We start from the raw sequence: 17,894 nt of genomic DNA on the forward strand, positions 1-17,894 counted from the left end.
TTCCTCTGGGTGTGTCTCTCAGTAAAGGAGGCATGTCCAATGCATCTATATCTCAATAAAGGAGGCATGTCCTCTGTATCTATATCTCAGTAAATAAGGTGTGTACTCTGTATGTGTCTCTCAGTAAAGGACGCATGTCCTCTGCATCTATATCTCAGTAAAGGAGGCGTGTCGTCTGTTTGTGTCTCTCAGTAAAGGAGGCATGTCCTTTCGATCTATCTCTGAAAGAGACATTCATTCAACAACCCCAACCTGACGATTCTTATCAAAGTCCAAATGTCAGGACAGAGTACAGTACCTTATAATTCTCCAAGGCTCCACATGTTGCTTGTCATTTTCGGAGAGGGAACAGCGGAAAAGACTTGAAATGAGCCATGTGTGTGTGACCCTGACTGACCAAACACAAGCTCTTCCTGACCAAACACAAAATGCATCACAATCAAAATGACCTGGAGATAAAATGATGCCGGCGCCGTCTTCCTTCTCAGGATTCGTCTTAAACCGGGGTTGTATGTTACAGTGTATTACACTGAAGCCTGCCTGACCCCCCAGCCTTTATGAGCTGTCACAAGCCTACACAATCCAATAACTTCCATCTTGGTGGAAAAGTAGATGATTCAGCAACCGCCAGAGCTGGTGGTAATAAAGTGGTAACAACTTTACAGTGTGATAACATCAAAAAAAGATTAGAGGAACAATCGAGCTAATAATAGCCACCGGCTATAGCAAATGATCGACATAATGAGAAAGTAATGGAACAAGCAGCTCGATATAACGTCTTGATATAAAATTCTATAAAATTAGAATTTAGAGTCACGGATTGCCGGTGAAAATCCACGAGCAGTGATGCCGGGGCGGTCCTGAAAAAAGGCCACGCTAACGTTCCTCTGCTGCCTCACACGGGAGCTATTGACACATAATAAACAAACCTGATGCGCTAAACATTTTGAACGAGCGCCTGGTCTCTTCGGGTTCTTCCGGCTTGCTGAATTAAAGATGGAAAAACGAGAAGCTTGGAAATGAGCTGCGCTTTATGTGCCAGCTAACTCGTCACATTTCGTAACAATAACAGGCAAAAAAAAATGCTTTTAGGAAATATTTCCCGTGTAGCAGAGATGGATGCAGTGTGTAAAATTGTGCTGTCTGTGTGTGTGTGTGCCATTTACACTGGCAGCACCTTTCTTGTGGTAAACCATTCAGAAGATCGATGTTCCTTTGAGACGTGCAAGCCTTAAATACAAGAGGGAAAAAAAATTCCCTTGCACATGAACTCGGGCTTCTGAAATGCTGGAAAGGTTTCCGCATATATTTTACAGTCCTGATGACAAGATAAAGATGACATGAGCGCTAATATGATGCGTAAAGACGTGTTTGTGCTCCCGCTGGGAATCCGCCCGGAGCGTTTTCTAATGCTAATCTGTAGCAAACGTGTCCAAGACGGAGTTAAGGTTGTTGAGCTGTTGAGTTATCAGGGTGTAGGTTATTTCTCAAAGGCGGGACTTTATGCGACTTTATCTGCGAATGTTTGTCGAAGGTGGGAAACGACACCACATGCCATTTCCTAGCATGTCTGTAAGCAGGCTATTACAGATGCTCATTTCTCTCTCTCTCTCTCTCTCTCTCTCTCTCTCTCTCTCTCTTTCTCGCCCTCGAGCAAGCTTTTATAGAGATATAATGAGCATAAAGTACTAAAAGAAAAGGGGGAAGATGACGAAGGAGAAAAGAGTGACTCAAGTTTCAAAGCTGCTCTCAAAACATGCAGTTTAAAGAAAGCAGGAAATGTTGGAAATGCTCATAAAAAAATAATAAAATTAATTAAAAAATTAATAAAATAAAATAAAATAAAACAGCAGTTCCTGTCTGTCAAGAAGTCAGCCTTTGTTATTTTATAATTCTATGAGTCTTTGTTATTTTAGTATTATTTTAGAGATCTAGCACCAGATTGTAAACATTCCTGGCATTCCGATTTAGAAAAAAAAAAAGAAAAAATTTCTCTTAGCACTTCAGTTTTTCACACCCAGCTTCTGGTTGTTAGCATGCTTTAAGTTATATGTGGAGAAATTGTCTTTGGAACAATTCTACTGGCCTTTGAAAAAGACATAAAGCTTAAAGGCTTGCGTTGTGGGCGGGGTTGAAAATCACGCTACGAGACCGAGAATGTCCAATTCTTTCTTCTTGTCCAACATGCCATGTCTCATTAGCAGCGAGCATGTGATGATCATTAAGCAGTCCCTCTAGTCATTAACAAAACCTAGCAAACTTGATATTCAGAGCAGCTTCCGATTTTTCTGAACTTCCAGCAGATTTCTGAAGACGTGTGGGATGAAATCATCACAACATCGCTCATTCAGCCAAATCCCTCTTCCATTTGACGTGTGTGGAACATGAGCACGGCTCTCGCGGAAAGTCAATACATATGTGGCTTCACTGGTAGGAGTTTAAAAAGAATCTTCAAGCAGTTTTGCACAAAAATAGCATGAAGAAGTTGCTTCGCAAAAATTCTGGACAAAAGAGGAGGGAAAAAAAAAAAACCCCAACAGCAAGATCGAGGATTTTTGGCTTTAACAATCACAGAAAGGAGAAGAAAAAACATTACAGATCCTTCCATTTTGAGATATATTTCCAAATGCTTATTAAAAGAATTAGAAGTTACATACACATCACAGTACAGATCCCAGCTTGTGGTCAGATCACTGTGATACAGCACCCTAAAGCAGGGAGAGTCAAGGGCCTTGCTCAGGGGCCCAACAGTAACAGCTTAGCAGTATTAGGGCTTGATCCTAAACCTCATGATTAACACCTCAAAGTCTTCTGAGACACCATTATCCTTAATATACTGCTCGAGGTGAGGCTTGAACTCCCAACCTCAGCATTGCTCTGCTTCATACTGTCTTAAAGGAGCCACACACTAACCGATTGCACAACTGGAGCTTATTTATTGCTTGAATTCATGCTAATTTCCTTCTTTTTTTTGTAGCATGGCCATGAAAAATACCTATTTCTGATTGGCTGTCAAGTTTCTAGAATTTTCTTATATTAGGACACTCAAAAATTTAACCCCAAGTCTAAATGAATGGACTCGGTGGATAAATAATGGTTTAACCAAAGCCGATATATATATATATATTAATTACACTATCGCATTTATAAATAAAAAGGCTAAAAATGACAACGTTACACAGTAGGGAGTTATATCCGGGCTTCACTGCGAGGATGTGTTTCTAATAAAGAGAAGAGAGAGAGAGAAAAAGTCTCTGCTGGGATGTAACCATGGCAACAAAACTACAAAGGTAGCTCACTGATAGGTGGAAGGTGGGAGGGGCCGGGAATCTTAGCTTAATAAAATATGCTTGCTCTCTTCGTATCATCCAGTGATAAGAAAGCGAATCGTTTATAGTTTTTCTGCAGAAGTGATACAAGAAAGATAAGTGAAGCAGGATTCAAATGGAATGATTTCCATTTTGCATCTTCATCATCATCATCATCATCTTCTTTCCCTTTGGCTCGTCTGTTATTTTATAATATCAGGACACCGCTTTGAATGTTATCTCTTACTCTCGCCTGTACTACCGTAATAAACGTAAATTTCATACGTCACGTTACTGTCACATCGGCCATCTTTGTACACACACAAGAACATTCATATTTCTATTTGTTTATTTATTGCTTACTTATGTAAAGCAGCCAGATTCACACCTTAACTTATCTAACGGAATTATACGATTGAATAAAATTATACTGATGCACCAGGCCATTATGAAAAGTCTAAATCTAAGAAGAAATTGACACAAATTATCGAAATTTAGACCAATTTTTTGTTGTCAAATTACGTTTTATCATGGCTAGCTGTTCAGAAAATCTTGTCTTCACGCAATGGCATCTGAAATTTTGTACCTTCCAGAGCTCCAAAAAGAAATGAAAAAGAAAAGAAAAGAAAAGGAAAAAAAAGACAGTTCTGGATGTTACAACATGAGAACATTAGAGCGAGAGGCGGAGTTTTCTGAAAGGCCACGCCTCTGTGCCCTGATTGGTTAAAATCTATTGGCGCGTCTCATTCATTTTTCTCCTGTGTACAAAAACTGCTGTTTTCGGTTATGTGATAATGCTTTTTTTTTAACTGCTCGTTATAAATAAATTTTTTTAATAAATATAGATTTATTCTCATGAAGCACATGCTGGCGCTGATGGTTTGCGATTATTTAGATGCTGAATCGATAAGCGATACACTTCCTTTAACCGTTCACGATATAATCCACGTAGATTGAGGGCAAAATTAAAGACGTACGCTACATCTTACATCAAAATTCTCTTGTACCTCTATCTTCACTTTACTCTCTCAATGACCTGGAGAGAAAGTCAAGAATTTCCAATTACTGTACTAGAATTATTGTTAATATCTTCTTATATTGGGCTGATTAGGAACACCACTCATTATTTCCAGTTTAATTAAAATTCCAAAATCCACGTCTCTGTTCTGAATTCGAATCATATCCGTTGTCTGGGGCGCTCGGAAAATGCGAGTGTGATGATGGATGAAGGTCAGATGAGTTTTGCAGGCGCTTGACATTTTGAGGTTATCAGAGAAATCTCATGTCTCCGAACACCTCGACTGGTTTATCTCTGGAACACATCAAAGCTCCTTCTCTGCGATTTCGCTTAATCACGGCACGGATGACCGACTGTAGGGTCAGCTTTGCGGCATGTGGCCGCGTGGACGCAAGTCGAAAGAAACCGTCCTGCTAATAAAGTGATCAATTTGTTTTAACGATAAGTTATCTATAGAAGCGCCGGACTAATTTAACGGTCTAATAGGCTCACTTGTAGCTGGAATAATGCAGTGCTGCGAATGTTAAATCAATCTAGCGCCGTGTTATTGGACCTTTTGAGCATCTAATGAGAGAAAAAAAAAATGATGATGATGATGATGATGCATGGATAGTGTGCACTGCACCGAACAGGCTTTTTTGCTTTATGGTGAAGTACCTGCTTGGTGGCCTGGTGATCGAGTAAATTGCTGAAATGTAACACCTTTAAACAACTCATCGAGTTTCTCCTATCATGACTGGAAGCTGAGGATGCAAACATGGATTCGATATTGATCCTCACACCGCCGGCCCGGTGTGCATGAAATAAAATCTCCGTCATGACAGCGTTGCAGTATTTTTTAGTCATTTCCTGATTTGCTTCAGATCACAGAAAGCAGAATGAGACACGAGCGTTCATCCGGCACTTAGTGACTGCAGTAGGGGATGAAATGAGAGAGTGAGATCTCGCTATGAGAGCTGATACTACTCTCCGAAGGAAACAACAACAAAAAAAACATGCCGTAATCATATTATCATTTATAAGCCTGCTTCTGTTTTGTCTTTTTTTTCCTCCTCTTTTTCCTATTGAACGAAGCAATATACAAAATCAGGACTCGTGATGAAAAAGGAAAAAAAACTGAACGCAGAATCTCTGACGCAAGGTCATAAAATTGAGCTTTTTCCAAGTGCAGGGAACTGCACAGGCGAGCCGAGAGTCCAGAGTGTTCTCTTAACCCTCTCAGGAGCTGAAATGACCGAAAATGAAACGATTACGCTGGACGAGAATGCCGAGGCTGTGGCGGTGCGTACAGTAAAATCAGCAGTGATGAATTAGCACCTACAGTGCGACGCTCCTCCAGAGAACGGTCACGTTCTCCGACTAGAAATGAGTTTCTGTCGGGGTTTCCCCTACGACACTAATTCAATTCAGCACCGGGGCTGACCTACACGAAATTTCCCAGTTTCAAAAAAATTATATAGGATTTTTTGACTGATGCTTTTAAAAAAGACTTCATTTCGCAGACATCCCTCTGGAGTGAACAATTCGAGACGGCCAGCGGATTTCACAGCGGATAATTTGATTAAGGGATGGGATACACTCCAAAGGCGATGTAATCTGATTGTGTATTATTAACCACCACATTAAGTGCCCTTCTGAACATGTTTTCAGGAGGAACGATGCAACACAGATCACACTGCCCTCTCATAAAAAATTTTTTAAAAAACTATTTACAGTGGACTTCATACAAAACAGAAAGAATGTGTGTGTGTGCACATGTGTGTGTGTGTGTGTGTGGGTTACCTGAATCTCCCGGGCGTGATATATGATAATCAAGCCAAGGAGGATGATTGTAGAAAGGCTTATCAGGCATTTTAGAGCTAATGAATACAATGACTCCTGAAAAAGAAGAAAAGAAAAGTCATTTACATTTCGTCGCTTAACCCCAGAAACTTCCAGGACATGTCTGTAGGTCTGTACTTACATTTCCCCTCTCTTGTAAATACATATCTTTCCTATTAGTTTTTTTTTTTTGTAATGTAGCCTGAATAATTCATAAACTACTGAATAATATGCTTTCTGAATGAATTACTTGATAAAGCTAAAGCTGAGAGTTTCAGGGGTTAAGGTAACCGTGGCATGTGCTATGTTAAGGTCAGCTGTGCTACCCCATGCTCTGATCTGAAATATTTATGTGCATATGTTTACTTGGTTAATTAGCATGCTTTGTTGTTTACATTAGCTGATAATTTCCCCTACAAAGTCGCACATGGCGGTGAGAAAGATTTGCTCTCTTAAACTTTTCAGGACCCCACTTTAGTTGTTGAGCTTGATCACTACGTTCTCTAGGTTGTGTAAATAATATTTATCTATTGCATTGATGTCTCTTGAGGAGGAAAGGAATGGTGGCTTACTTATCACTTGAAGCAAACTGACATCAAGCCAGCAGGTCTGATAGGTATTCAGGCACCTATTGGACCAGCATCAGTCACTCAGCGTTGGACGGCTAATGTAATTTTGTCCGTTGAGCCAACACTGGGTCACCAGCGCCAGAAGACTTTGTTAAGAAATGTCCACCTTTGCCAAAGAGGCTCAACTATGGCCCAGTGCTGGTCCTCGAATAAACACCGGGTCAGCGTCTCTTTGCAACCTGAGAAGCTAGCTAGCTATGAGGTTTATGTAAATAATGTTTAGCTACAGCAGTGATGCCTCGTGAAGAATCAAATATTAGTGCCTTACAACCGAGCGAGGTCGCTAGTAAGAATATGAACATAATGTTTGACTAGTGTGATGAGGATTCTTCAAAAATATAAGAACCGTACCATAGTTAGCTGGCGAGTTATGTAGTTTAGATAGATAATGTTTAGCTACTGCAGTGAGGACTTTCCAAGAACAGAAGGATACAGATTACTACCAAATTAGCCAGCTAAACGGCTTGGTTTGTAGTTTATTGCTAGTGAAGTGATGTGCTAACTAGCGACATAATTTTTCTCGATAATGTTTTGCTACAGCAGTTATATCTCTTAAAGAATAGATAAATAGTAGCTTATGACCAAGCCAGCCAGCTAGAGGGCTTTCGTAAATAATGTTTTGCTTCTGGAATAGTAGAAAAGAAAAATTGTCTACTATGAAGCTAGCTAGCAATATAGTTTATGCTGCTCATGTTTAGCTACTGCTGTGATGCCTCTTGAAGAACAAAATACAGCTAGCTAGCTACACGATTTATGCAGATGCGTTGCTGATACACGAATCAAGAAGAAGCTAATTATGTAGTTTATTAAAATAGAGTTTCTTCTCAACAAGAGAAGAATATTGGCTTACTATTAAGCTAGCTTTGTAATGCAGCACTGCTTCTGTTTAATGTCAGCTTGTTTAATACATTATTATATATAATATTTAGACGGATGTTTATCTAATCACAATCAATTGTAATACCTTGCTCTAAAGCTATGACTCCTGAAAAAGCATCTATGTACATATAACACCCTCATATTTTCATGATCATAGCTAGCTAACATAACTTTATGTTAACTCCAGTTACAATGCTTTGCTGTAACATTAGCCGGCTTCTTTCGAAACACAATCTAGCTAACATCAAGACCACCATGCTGTAAACATTGCTGCAGGTAGCAGTTTAATCCAGAGGTTCGTAAAGACCTTCAGACACACCATGTGTTCATTCGGTACCAGCTGTTGACTCGGCTAAGCAGGTTGTAAAGGTGACAGGTGACAGAATGCTAATTGCATGCTCATGTGTATCAGGAACTAGATAAGAATACATAATATGGACTGGTTTCTGGTGTCTAAGGACTGAATGGAGACACTTTGGAATACTTGAAAATACTTCAAGCTTAAACCTGTATTCAATCAGCCAAGACATGTTTGGTGCTGCTTCTTTAATTTTGCACTGAAATCACATCCGATTCACTCGAAGGTGTGTAGTGTCGGTATCATGTGTGCTCGTGACATGCTACAAAACACTGCTGTAGGTTCATGTCCAAACAGCGTGGCTTTAGTGGTACAGAAAACCCATAAGACACTTTGGCATTTGTAGCGGAAAAAGAAGAAGAAGAAGCAGCACATTAACTGTGTACACAGAGATCCAACGGATTAGCTAATTAGCAGCAACCTTAATTAGATAGATTTGGGTGCCTGAGACTGAAGTTGAAAATCTCTAAACAACTAATAAATGCTTAAGACCAGCACTCAGCATCATGCACAGTTCTAAAGTAGTCTAATCTCAGATTTTAGTTATGAGGTTTCACACGCACTGACAGACCAAACCTCTTCGGAAACTTCCCATACAGAATTGTTGTTATTTTAGAATACACAATTTCCTAAATTACCTAAACAAGTCATGCCACTGATAGTGTTGCAGTTTGTACAGTGCTTATTGGTGGTCATAGGCTTTCATTCTTTTCTTTTCTTTTTTTTTTTTTTACTGCATTATTAAAGCTCCAAACTATTGACCCACACGAAATTTCTCTCTCTCTGGGAAGATTTTCCCCACTGAACTGTCTCCACATGTCTTGTCTGATCAATCACATTTCATGAATTTCTAAAATGTGTGCCCGTGTGATCTGCAGTGAAACTACTCCTCTGCTTGTCCCTGCTGAGAGTGTATCAACATCAGCCGCACTTTGGCATGCTCTTGCCCGCGGTTCTGTACCTTGCCGTACGCTCCCCATGAAAGCTCCGTCTCTATGACCATGACCACGATGCCGAACATGCCGAAGATGAGCGCGTAGTCGCTGAGGCGCTTCCGCTTCTCAAACAGGGCCCTCCGGTGGCCGAGCTTCTGGCCGATGTTCTGGTTCTTCTTCTTGCCCTGCTTGCCGCTTCCTCCTCCTCCTCCTCCTCCTCCACCGCCTCCTCCGCCGCCGCCTCCTCCGCCGCCCGCGCCGTCCGCCGTGGAGTACGGCACCGGAGCGCCGGCGCGGTTCTCCGTCCTCGCGTCCACGGCGCACACGGGCTGCAGCGGCTGCGACTCCGAGTCGAACTCGTGCAGGTTGCGGCGCGACGAGCCGGCGCGGCTCAGCGGCCGCATCACGCCGCCGTTGTATCTGCAGCCGCTCATCGCGACGGCGGCTATTTCGCGGCGGGGCTCGCCGACCGGGCTTCCCGGCTGCTGCGGATGATGGTGGTGGTGGTGGTGGTGATGGTGGTGGTGGCGGCGGTGGTGATGTTGCCTGGATGAACTACCATGACTAGAAGGCGTGAGCTCACACGCGCTGTACCGGCACCCTTGCCTCGGGGAAGACGAGACGGACGGCGTCCTTACTGAAGTGCCGAGTTGCGTTTGAGACGACGTCCCGTGACAAACGAGGCTTTTGCGCGCGTGGCAGGTGCAGGTGCGGGGGTCGCGCCGCCCGCCGGAGCGCTCCTCCTCCTCCTCCTCCTCTTCTTCCTCCTCCTCCTCCTCTCGCGGTGCGCAGTGCTGCGGCTGGAGGCGCTGCTGTAGGAGGAAGCGACGCTGCGGCTGTAATGGGCTTTCCATCCCAGTGCCGCCGCTTCGCACCGACTGCGCGCTACGGTGTGCGCTGGTGGGCGTTCCCAGCTTGAGTGCGCTCCTGGTTGCCATGGTTACTTTGACAGCAAGTCAGGTTGGAGCAAACAAACAGCCACGGGATAGTCGTGCATGCCAACTTGTGCAAAGGAAATACACCTAAGTGGCCACTTTTGTTAGGTAGGCTACACCTAGCTTATAAATGTATAATTTACCTTTCGATCAGGTTCACCTTTATCCACACTATACTATATAAAAACCCTCAAGGATACAGCTTTTATACTTTTATTGTAAATCATTCACTTGGTGCATGTAGTGTATTTACTTTCCTTGGGTGATTGATAGCTGATCTACAATAACAATAAAAAACTACTTGTCTTGATGGAGCATACCTTTAAGGTATTACTCTAAAAGCTAATTAAAGATCCAGTTACATATCCAAGATCATTTTAATGGCACATGAACCCTGTATAGGTGCAAAAGATGTACCCTACGTTTGGGAATACCACCCCAGGGACAAGGAAAAGCACAATTTAGTACTAAATCGAGAATCTGATCGTAGTCAAGAATTGCATTTTCAGAAAGGCTGTGAGTACAGGCAATGAAGATGAGAACTCCACAGGGTTGCTAGAATTACTCTCTGGGATAGGATGACAAGCTTGACAATCCAGGTGACCCTCGGAGAAGGAGTCAGTTGAGGTGGTTGGGGGACCTTGCAATCATGAATCACTGGACGGAGACCTCGAGCCCGATGCAGATGAAGAGGTTATATCACACAGCCGGGCTGGGAGCATCTGGGAATCCTGCAGGAGGAACTGAAATTTAATTTTTTCCTGCCACCAGGTAAACCAGAAGGGAAGGATGCCGACTTGGTGGCCATCTAATGAACAAAATTAGGACATCTACTACCTTCTTAACAAAAAGTGGGTTCCATATCAGAACCTAGAACCTTCTCTGGAACGTTTTTTAGGAAACCTATAATTTAAAAAAAGAACCATTTCTTCTGAAAGAAATGACTTTAGATGAAATGACTAAATGACTTTAGAAGTTCATTAAATGAGGAATCAAGTTAGCTTCACTGTAGGCTGTAGGAATTTACCCAGAGGGCACAGCCATCTGATGTAACTTCATGTAACAGAGAGAAATTGTAGAGCTATTGATTAAAAACAAAAAATAAAAAATAAATTAAAAAAATATAATAAAATAGATAGATAGATAGATAGATAGATAGATAGATAGATAGATAGATAGATAGATAGATAGATAGATAGATAAATAAATAAAATTACTTAATATTTTAAAAATTATGGGATTAATATTTGATTTGCTTCATAGAACTTGGATATAATTAGTCCAACTCATCTCCAATCAGTCTGATCATTCTCCGTTGATCTCTCTCATCAACCAAACGTTCCCGTCCATTTGGAATAAACTCTACAGACTGTTATGTGTAAAAAAAAATCCCAGATGTTATACATGCCACTAACAAAATTTACTAAGATCACACTTCTTCTCGATTCTGATGACTGATGTGAATATTACCCAAAGCTCCTGGTCTGTTTTGGCATTGCACTGCTGCCACATGATTAGATGATAAGATCACTGCATGAATGAGTGGGTGTATTAGGATTGTTCCTAATAAAGTGCTCAGTGGGTGGATATTCATAACAAGGGGATCTCAAACAATTTAGTCAGGAAGCCCATTAACTGTAATATAATCCCAGGATGTAAGGAATTTATTTTAGAAACAAACTATCAAAAAATTAGTCACATTATTTAAATACAATACAATAATCATTTACCTATTGATTTGAGCTATACTGTTTCTAATTTATGAACTTTCCCCCCAATAGGTTTTATTTTTTATTACAATTGCTATCAGTTTCCAGCTGGTGTTATTTATAAGCACAATAACTTTGGTAATGGTGGGTTGCACTGCAACAAAATTAGAAAATCAAGACCCCTTGGCTACGCTTGGAGATCTCTGGATCCTACTTTAAGAACTGCAAATAACAGTATCTTATATAACTCAGTTCTGTTTGTTTGTTTGTGTTAATTACATTTTTCCCCCTGTGCAATTTTTCAATCGTGAAGCAACCGTGGGTGTAGGAAAGGTGCTATATAAATGCATCCATCTATTCATCCTTCTGTCCATCCCTCCATCCATCCATCCATCCATCCATCTTCTGTAGCCTACACAAAGTCGCAGGGAACCTGGAGTCTGTCCCAGGGGAATATCCAAGGCATTGACAACCTGAACAGGGTACCAACCCATCACAGGGCACAATCACACACACTCACACACCCATTCACACACTGCAGACCATTTAAAGATGTCAGTCAGCCTACAACAAATGTCTTTGAACCGAGGGAGGAAACCAGAGAACCTGGAGGAAACCCCTGAAGCACGGAGAGAACAGGTGTGTGACTAACCACTAAGCCACATGGCCTCCTTTAATAGTTTTTCGTAATTTTACAATCTTTATACACAACAATTGTACTCCTAGTACACCAATGTACCCCGTTTACACCATTGTAGTCAATTATCCAGAAATAAGGCAGAGATATGAATATGCATAGATATGCAAATTCAGAACTCCTCCCAGATGATCTCGTTATCCCAACCGCCTGCAAATACGCCGACGTTCATCTTATCCCAGATACAGAATGAATATATCGTCACAGGCCACAGGGCGAGCTGCATGGTTTGACCCATCACAGGCTTTCAATTGACTTTTACAGCATAATTAAATGGTGAGCGTTTTCTGCTGTAGGCCTGAGCTCGACTGTGTACAGATTTCACTCGCTGGTTACATTCTGTCTTTCCAGCAGTTAATTAAACGAAACACACACATTTACCTGTGAACTCTGTAAATATATTTATTTAGCCCTCAAGCCAGGTAAACACAAGCATTTGCTCTGGTGCATCAACGTCTGTATAAAAGCTCAGGAACACTAATGTGAGTCTGTACAACATTGTCAGTAATTGGATTTTGATTTTGAGTTAAAAATACTAGTCTATGATGTATATCGAAACTACATATTTTCTCTCTGGGCAGCATGGTGGTCTAATGTGTACCAATGCTCTCACATGTCTGCTCTACGTCTGTCTGGGTTTCTTCCAGGTTCTCTGGTTTCCTCCCATCTCCCAAAAACGTGCCAGGATTGAACTGGATACACTTAAGTGTGCCTTATTGTGAAAGAGTGTGTGCATGATGCATCGAGGGTGTATTAGGCTCTGGATAGGGTTTTCACACTGTTTTATTTTTTTATCTGTTTTATTGTGTGGAAATATAAATTAGCAGTGAATTCAGATTGATGAAGATTATTTGCTATTTGGCTGGTTGTGTCCTTTACTCTCACTCGCTTTATCCTGATCAGGGTCATGGTGGATCCCGACTCTATCCTGGGTTACATTAGACATGAGGAAGGAATACATCCTGGATGGGACATCCATCTATTACAAAGCACTTTGTACACACACAGAGTCATTCTCTGGCAATTTACACCAATCAAGCATAACATTATGATCAGTGAGAGCTGAAGTGAATAAGACTGATGATCTCCTCATCATGGCACCTGTTAGTGGGTGGGATATATTAGACAGCAAGTGAACATTTTGTCCTCAAAGTTGATGTGTTAGAAGCAGGAAAAATGGACAAGCATAAGGATTTGAGCGAGTTAGACGAAGGGCCAAATTGTGATGGCTAGACCACTGGCTCAGAGCATCTCCAAAACTGCAGCTCTTGTGGGGTGTTCCCGGTCTGCAGTGGTCAGTATCCATCAAAAGTATCCTTTAAGTCCTGTGAGTATCATTTAAGTGCCTCACCTCACAACTTCCAAGACTTAAAGGATCTGTTGCTAACATCTTGGTGCCACAGCACACCTTCAGGGATCTAGTGGAGTCCATGGCTTGACGGGTCAGGGCTGTTTTGGCAGCAGAAGGGGGACCAACATAATATTAGGCAGGTGGTCATAATGTTATGCCTGATCTGTATATCTTAACCAGTTCATTTACTGGTGTTTTTTTTTTTTGGAAGGTGGGAGGAAACTGGAGATCCCAGAGGAAATCCACATGGCGATTTAACACAGGTTAAATGATCCTAGTCACAGCATCTATTAAAAATAAATAAAAGCTTTCAGTGGAACTGTTGACTCAACTCGTCCAGTGTTCATTTGTCTAAGGCTGGATTTTTATGTAAATAAAACTCTTAAGCAGCATCCCAACACTAGGAGGTTTATGGATTATTGGGTTATTATTGTGTAAATCCCGCCAGCCATAGCGGATCACAGCTCAGAGCCATGTAACTCGGGTCGGTTTAGTTAAAAAAAATAAAAATTACAACCTTAAGGGACAGTGAGGCGAGTCGAGCACGTGCTGTTGGAAGAAGAGCGCGGGAAACGTCGCAGTCCTGCACTGCAGTCACTCGCCACGTCATCTTGGGACACTGAGCACGAGCTGCAGCACGAAGGAAGGAAAACCCCTTCCATTAATAATAAATAAATGAATAAAATAAAAAAAAATCATGGCTACATCCCAAATAAAGAAAATAAAGCCTTCTCTCTCACCCTCTCTAGTGCACTTTATTTTCACTATGAGGATTTGTCCTGAATAATTTGTCCATATATCTATAATTATACAAAGGAAAACCATAACAGACACGGTGCACTCCACCATGTAAAGCATTATAAATATAATACTGTTTTTAAAACCATACACAATATTGATTTTTCACAACATACAGAGATTTTGCTGCTCTTAGATTAAGTGACCCTAAAGCTTTCAGCTTTATTATGTTTCATTAGCGAGCCTGAAAGATGTCTCGTCCCATCAAAGCTCATTGCTGAGGTTTAAACCAGATGATTCAAGATTCAAGAAGCTTTATTGTCATTTCAACCACATATAGCTGATGCAGTACACAGTGAAATGAAGTTTTGGGGATGACCCCTTCCTGTTCCAACATGACTGCATACCAGTGCACAAAACATGGTCCATAAAGACATGGATGCGAGAGTTTGGTGTGGAGGAACTTCACAGAGTCCTGACCTCAACCTGACAGAACACCTTTGGGATGAATTAGAGCGGAGACTGCGAGGCCAGACCTTCCCGTCCAACATCAGTGCCTGACCTCACAAATGCACTTCTAGAGGAATGGTCAAAAATTCCCATAAACACACTCCTAAACCTTGTGGAAAGCCTTCCCAGAAGAGTTGAAGCTGTTATCGCTGCAAAGGGCGGGACAACTCCATATTACATTCATGTGCATGTAAAGGCAGACGTCTCAGTTTTGGCCTGGCTCACAGTCTCTGCTGGAGTCAAGTTCCTCCACACCAAACTCTCTCACCTTGCTTTGGTCACTGGTGTACAGTCGTGTTGGAACAGGAAGGGGTCATCCCCAAACTGTTCCCACAAAGCTGGGAGCATGAAATTGTCCAAAATGTCTTGGTATGAAGCTGAAGCATTAAGAGTTCCTTTCACTGGAACTAAGGGGCCGAGCCCAACCCCTGAAAAACAACACCTGAATTCAATGATTTGGAGCGGTGTCCCAAAACTTTTGGCAATATAGTGCATCATATCATATATTAATCAATGTGCATTTTTCTCATTTAATAACAACAGTGTTAGAAACTTATGTTAGTCCCTTGTGACTATAGAAATGGCAATAAACAGTATTTAAATGAACACATTATTATAAAGCTGTGATTTGAATTCCAGCTGGATCTACTGTCACAGCTGCTGACTGAGAAACTGAATCAAATCCTTCTGTGGTTTAAAAGAGAAATAATATATTGCTGTTATTTCTGTACAGTAAATTCAAGTGTTTCCCTGAAGTGTAGTACTTTAGATATGGATTTTTATTAGGACATCATTCTTAATGAAACTGGGCTTTAATGCTTTTTCGGGCATTTTTAATCATCATCAAACATTTAACATATCTTCTTCTTCTTCTCCTCCTCCTCCTTCTTCTCCTCATTCTTGTCCTCCTCCTCCTCCTTCTTCTCCTCATTCTTGTCCTCCTCCTCCTCCTTTTTGTCCTCCTCCTTCTTCTCCTTCTCCTTTTCCTCCTCCTCCTCCCCCTCCTCCCCCTCCTCCTAATTATTCTTTTTCTTCTTCTCCTCCTTCTTCGCCTCCTCCTTCTTCTCCTTCTCATTTTCCTCTTCCTCCTCCCCCTCCTCCTAATTATTCTGTTTCTTCTTCTTCTCCTCCTCCTTCTTCTCCTCCTCCTCCTCCTTTTCCTTCTTCTTCTTCTCCCCCCTCCTAATTCTTCTTTTTCTCCTCCTCCTCCTCCTCCTCCTCCTTCTTCTTCTTCTTCTTCTTCTTCCATATTCCTAAAGATTCTGATTCAGATATATTTAAACCACAAGTGGGCATGGTCTAGCCCACAGGATCTCAGGACCTTTTACATTCAGGGAGTCAATTAACAAACAAACAAACAAACAAACTAACAAACTAACAAAATGCTAAACTCTAAGGACAGATTTATTCTATGCAAACAAACTATTTCTTAACTTTTTAAAAAACATTATTCCAATGTTTTTAAAAGCACTCATAATGCTTCCAAAGCACTCATGATGCAGATCAGCTTCCTTTCTTCCAAACTAACCACTGTAAAAAGATAATAACAAGATAATAAGTATGTTATAAGGCTATATGGAGCTCTATTATCTTTCACCTACATGACTGTCACTTTCCCCCGTCCCCTCTGCAGAACTTTGAGTCAATATCTTATAATTGATCTGTCTGAAACGGACGGCTCTGTTGGCGTGTGTCAGTAAATCCATCCGTTCGTCTCCCTTGACACGCATTACATGCGCGCTCAAAAGCACTTTATTCTCTTACTAAGGCTTATTGACACAAGCAACTACAAGCGCCATCAATTTCCAAAGCCCAGGAGTTCAATCATTTAATCATGAAATGCTTAATAATGAAACCAGGCTGCCAAGGCGTCAAGATTGAAAGATTTTTTTATCATTTAGGGCCAAACAAGTCATTAGGTAAGGACTTTGGGGTGTGCTGGTGTAGGAAAATAATCGCTGATGGGGTGGAGTTTTTTCCCTGATAACATCATGTGTCAAGGATTTTTATTCCTCTTATGCCGCAGTAATGTGCCAACGATTACTTGTACTTATTTGTTGCAGAACAGGCAGCACTGTGGTTTAGTGGTTAGCACTGTCGCCTCACAGCAAGACTGTCCTGGGTTTGAATCCTGGAGTTTGCATGTTCTCCCCGTGCCTGTGTGGGTTTACTCCGGGTTCCTCCCACAGTCCAAAAACATGTACATTAGGTTGACTGATAATTCTAAATTGCCCATGTGTGTGTGGTTGTCTGTCTATATGTGTGGCCCTGTGATGGACTGGTGACCTGTCCAGGGTGTACCCCTGCCTTTCGCCCACTGTGTGCTGGGATAGGCTCCAGCAGATCCCCATGACCCTAATTAGGAATAAAGTGGGTATAGAAGATGGATGGAGTTTCTTTTTCTTTTCCTCTTTATACATATTTCTACAAAAGCTCCAGAAGTGTTAGTTATACAATGGTGAATAGCAAATCTTAATAATAAGGACTTTGTGTTTTTTGAGGGGGGCACATTAGGCCATTTTTGTAAAAATAGTGTATTTATGTAACGGCTTTCATAAATTAAAAATACAGCAGAAATTGCTTTAAAGCAAGTGCAGAAAAGATAAAAAAGTATTTTATGAAACAAGTATTTTTTGCTTCGCCTGTCTGTTTCGGTATTCATTATTATTTATGTTAAAAAATGTCAGCGCGGCCACCGTAGTTACCAAGGTTACACTCGCTCGCTTCCTTTAGTCCGGGTGTTGCCAGATTTGGGAACTTTACACGCTCATTGTTCAAATGAGACTCGGCCCCTTTCTTATTTGACTCAGGTAAGAAATAAGAGTCGACTCTTTCGGCTCCTAAGCGAGTCATTGTATTTTCACATTTTCTTGGCCAAAATATGATTAATATTTTTAGATGAAATGTTACTATACCTTTTAATAAAAAAATATATTAAATTGCTTTTAATTATGTGTAAAATCAACTATCTATCTATCTATCTATCTATCTATCTATCTATCTATC

At 41.2% G+C, this 17,894-nt stretch overlaps 1 protein-coding gene across 2 annotated transcripts in view; it reads right to left on the minus strand.

The window, feature by feature from the left end:
* The window catches only part of kcnn2 (potassium calcium-activated channel subfamily N member 2), a 53,456-nt gene extending 43,654 nt beyond the window's left edge, over positions 1-9,802 (minus strand). For both annotated transcript variants that reach the window (XM_058412334.1, XM_058412335.1), the window contains exons 1-2: positions 8,975-9,802; positions 6,109-6,204 (exon numbers count right to left, since the gene is read on the minus strand). In XM_058412334.1, coding sequence (XP_058268317.1) covers positions 6,109-6,204; positions 8,975-9,802 — 924 coding nt within the window. The remainder of the gene's footprint in view (positions 1-6,108; positions 6,205-8,974) is intronic.
* Between the last annotated feature and the right edge of the window lie 8,092 nt (positions 9,803-17,894).

The sequence above is a fragment of the Hemibagrus wyckioides genome, linkage group LG16 (genome assembly GCF_019097595.1).
Source record: "Hemibagrus wyckioides isolate EC202008001 linkage group LG16, SWU_Hwy_1.0, whole genome shotgun sequence".
NCBI classification, from domain to species: domain Eukaryota; kingdom Metazoa; phylum Chordata; class Actinopteri; order Siluriformes; family Bagridae; genus Hemibagrus; species Hemibagrus wyckioides.